Source organism: Pyrgilauda ruficollis, unplaced genomic scaffold (genome assembly GCF_017590135.1).
Source record: "Pyrgilauda ruficollis isolate IOZ18807 unplaced genomic scaffold, ASM1759013v1 scaffold1261, whole genome shotgun sequence".
Classification (NCBI taxonomy): Eukaryota; Metazoa; Chordata; class Aves; order Passeriformes; family Passeridae; genus Pyrgilauda; species Pyrgilauda ruficollis.
In genome coordinates, this window is record NW_024511000.1 from 6,797 (window position 1) to 10,169 (window position 3,373).

At 69.9% G+C, this 3,373-nt stretch overlaps 1 protein-coding gene across 1 annotated transcript in view; it reads right to left on the reverse strand.

Moving 5' to 3' along the window:
- LOC121348549 (serine/threonine-protein kinase MARK2-like) overlaps nucleotides 1-3,198 on the reverse strand; it is a gene marked incomplete at its 5' end in the record, with an annotated part of 6,288 nt that extends 3,090 nt beyond the window's left edge. Inside the window, 4 exon segments of the mRNA XM_041458216.1 lie at nucleotides 743-1,039; nucleotides 1,564-1,661; nucleotides 2,405-2,634; nucleotides 3,016-3,198. Of these exon segments, the coding sequence (XP_041314150.1) occupies nucleotides 743-1,039; nucleotides 1,564-1,661; nucleotides 2,405-2,634; nucleotides 3,016-3,198 (808 nt within the window).
- Between the last annotated feature and the right edge of the window lie 175 nt (nucleotides 3,199-3,373).

The following is a 3,373-nucleotide window of genomic DNA, read 5'->3' on the forward strand; positions in this document are numbered from 1 at the left end:
GAGCCCCCCACCCACCCCCAGAGCCCCCCGAGAGGGGGTGGGGTCAGTGGGGTCTGGGGAAAAGCAGCACCTCCACCCCCCCTCCCCAGCTCTGTGGGGACAGAGGGACAGGAGGGGACGTGGGGGGTCCCCAGTGGGACATTCAGGGACATGGGGGGTCCCCAGTGGGACATTCAGGGACATGGGGGGTCCCCAGTGGGACATTCAGGGACAGGAGGGGATGAGGGGGGGTCCCCAATGGGAGAGGAGGGGACGTGGGTGTCCCCAGTGGGACATTCAGGGACAGGAGTGGACACGGGGGGTCCCCAGTGGGACAGGAGAGGATGTGGGGGGTCCCCAGTGGGACATTCAGGGACAGGAGGGGTCCCCAGGAGGACCAGTGGGAGGCCAGGGGGGACAGGAAGGGACACGCGGGTCCCTGAGGGGACAGTGGCAGGGACAGGAGGGGACACAGAGGGAGGAGAAGAACAGAGAAGCCTGGAGAACACCGAGGGGACACCCTGAGGGGACAGAGAAACGCAGAAGGCATCTGGGGACAAGGGGACACCGAGGATCCCTCACAGGGGACAAACAGAGGGCACAGAGAATCCCCGGAGCACCGAGGGGACACCGAGGGGACACCGAGGGGACACCGAGGGGACAGGCCAGGACACACAGAGGAACAAACCAAAAGGGCACAGCGAGGGGACACCGAGGGACAGCGACAGCCCAGAACACACCAGGGGGACACATCGGGGGGCACGGGGGGCGCGGGGACCCCGCGGCTCACCTGCGCACGAACTTGGAGGTGAACTTGCTGAAGAGGCTGGCCGAGGGGCCGCGCCGGCCCTGGCTGGCGCCCGAGGGCGAGGCGGGCGGGGGCAGCCCGGGGGGCAGCGCGTAGGGCAGGGGGTCCCGGGGGTCCCGGGGGGCGCGGAGCTGCCCGGCGTGGAAGGTGCTGCGGCTCGAGACCCCCCGAGGGAAGCTCGGCCGCTCGCCAGGGCCCTGGCTGACGTTGTGGGCAGAGGGGGACGCTGCTGGCACCCGGGGGGGCGCCCCGCTGCGGGGGGACACGGGGTCAGGGGGGACACGGGGGTGGGGGACACCCCTGAGACCCCCCCTGGTGTCCGGGGACACCCCTGAGACCCCCCTGGGACACAGGGGGGACACGGAGTCAGGGGGGACACAGGGGTGGGGGATACCCCTGAGACCCCCCTGGTGCCCAGGGACACCCCTGAAGGGGGGACACTGCTGCCCCCAGGGACACCCCTGAGCCCCCCCTGGCACCCAGGGACCCCCCATGGGAAGCTGGGGTGGTCCCCAGCCCCCATGGAGTACAGGAATGGGGGGGCTGGGGGATCACCCACCCCCAATCTCCATCCCAGCACCCTCGGGACCCCCCCAAAATCCCCCCATGGAAGCTGAGGCGGTCCCCAGCCCCCACTGAGTGCAGGAATGTGGGGGTCACCCACCCCCAATCTCCATCCCAGCACCCTCGGGACCCCCCCAGACCCCTCCCACGGAAGCTCAGGGGTGCCCCCCTGTGGGCAGCAGGCTCGGGGGGCGCGGGGCAGGGGTCCCCACCTGTCCTTGCCGTTCTGCAGGGAGCTCTGGCCCAGGCTGGCCCGGTCCAGCAGCGGCGAGTTGCGGCTGCGCGTGGTGCCCGTGGACAGCACGCTGTTCTGTGGGGGGGGGACACCGAAACGGGGGGCTGGGGGGGACACAGCTGTCCCCAAACCCCCAAACAGCGGGCACGGCACCTGGGGACCCTCCATGGGCACCAAGAGCGGCCCCAGAGTGACCCCAACCCCAGCCTGGGGGACCCAGGGACGGCCACCCCCCATCCCCACCCCCAGCAGGTGTGACCCCAAATCCAGGGGTTCCAGGTGCTGGGGACTCCCCCTCCCCCAAATCCAGGGGTTCCAGGTGTTGGGGACTCCCCCCTCCCCCAAATCCAGGGGTTCCAGGTGTTGGAGACCCCCCTCCCCCAAATCCAGGGGTTCCAGGTGTTGGAGACCCCCCTCCCCCAAATCCAGGGGTTCCAGGTGTTGGAGACCCCCCTCCCCCAAATCCAGGGGTTCCAGGTGTTGGAGACCCCCCTCCCCCAAATCCAGGGGTTCCAGGTGTTGGAGACCCCCCTCCCCCAAATCCAGGGGTTCCAGGTGTTGGGGACTCCCCCCTCCCCCAAATCCAGGGGTTCCAGGTGTTGGGGACTCCCCCCTCCCCCAAATCCAGGGGTTCCAGGTGTTGGGGACTCCCCCCCCCCCAAATCCAGGGGTTCCAGGTGTTGGGGACTCCCCCCTCCCCCAAATACAAGGATTCCAGGTGTTGGGGACTCCCCTCCCCCACATCCAGGGGTTCCAGGTGTTGGGGACCCCCCTCCCCCAAATCCAGGGTCTCCCCTCCCTCCCCAGCCTGCACTGACCGTGGAGGGGGAGGGGGTGCCCTTGGATCGCTCCAGGCCGGGCAGGGGGCTGGGGGGCACCTTGGCCGTGCTGCCGGCCCGGCGCCCCCCGCCCCCGCCCTCTTCCTCCCCTGCTCCTCCTCCTCCTCCTCCTCCTCCTCCCGCTCCTGCTCCTCCTCCCCGTTTGTTCTCCGCGTTGGCCGCCTGCGTTTTCTTGGAGTACGAGGCCGAGGTGGGGATGGAGAGCCCGGCTGGGGTGGGAGGGGCTGTCAGGGGTGGGGGTCTCACGGGACCCCCCTCCTTCCCCTTCACCCCCTCCTCACTGGGGGTCCAGGTCACACAGCACAGCCCCTAAACCCCCCTGTGAGGGTCCTGGGGGATGCACCCACCCACAGCTCCAGTCCCCCCGTGTCCCCAGCTGGGGTCTGCCCCCATCCCCCTTTGGGGTCTCACCCGTGTTCCCATTTGGGGTCTCCCCTCGGGGTCTCCCCCTGGTCGCTGACCCCCCATGTCCCCTTTGGGGTCCCACCCTGGTCACTGACCCCCCAATCCCCCCTGGGTATCCCCGTGTCCCCATGTCTCACCCTGGTCGCTGACCCCTGATCCCCCCCGTGTCCCCCCGGGGGTCTCACCCTGGTCGCTGACTCCCCGATCCCCCCCGTGTCCCCTCGGGGGTCTCCCCCTGGTCGCTGACTCCCCGATCCCCCATCCTCCTCCTCCTCCTCCCGCTCCTGCTCCTCCTCCCCGTTTGTTCTCCGCGTTGGCCGCCTGCGTTTTCTTGGAGTACGAGGCCGAGGTGGGGATGGAGAGCCCGGCTGGGGTGGGAGGGGCTGTCAGGGGTGGGGGTCTCACGGGACCCCCCCCTTCCCCTTCACCCCCTCCTCACTGGGGGTCCAGGTCACACAGCACAGCCCCTAAACCCCCCTGTGAGGGTCCTGAGGGATGCACCCACCCACAGCTCCAGTCCCCCCGTGTCCCCAGCTGGGGTCT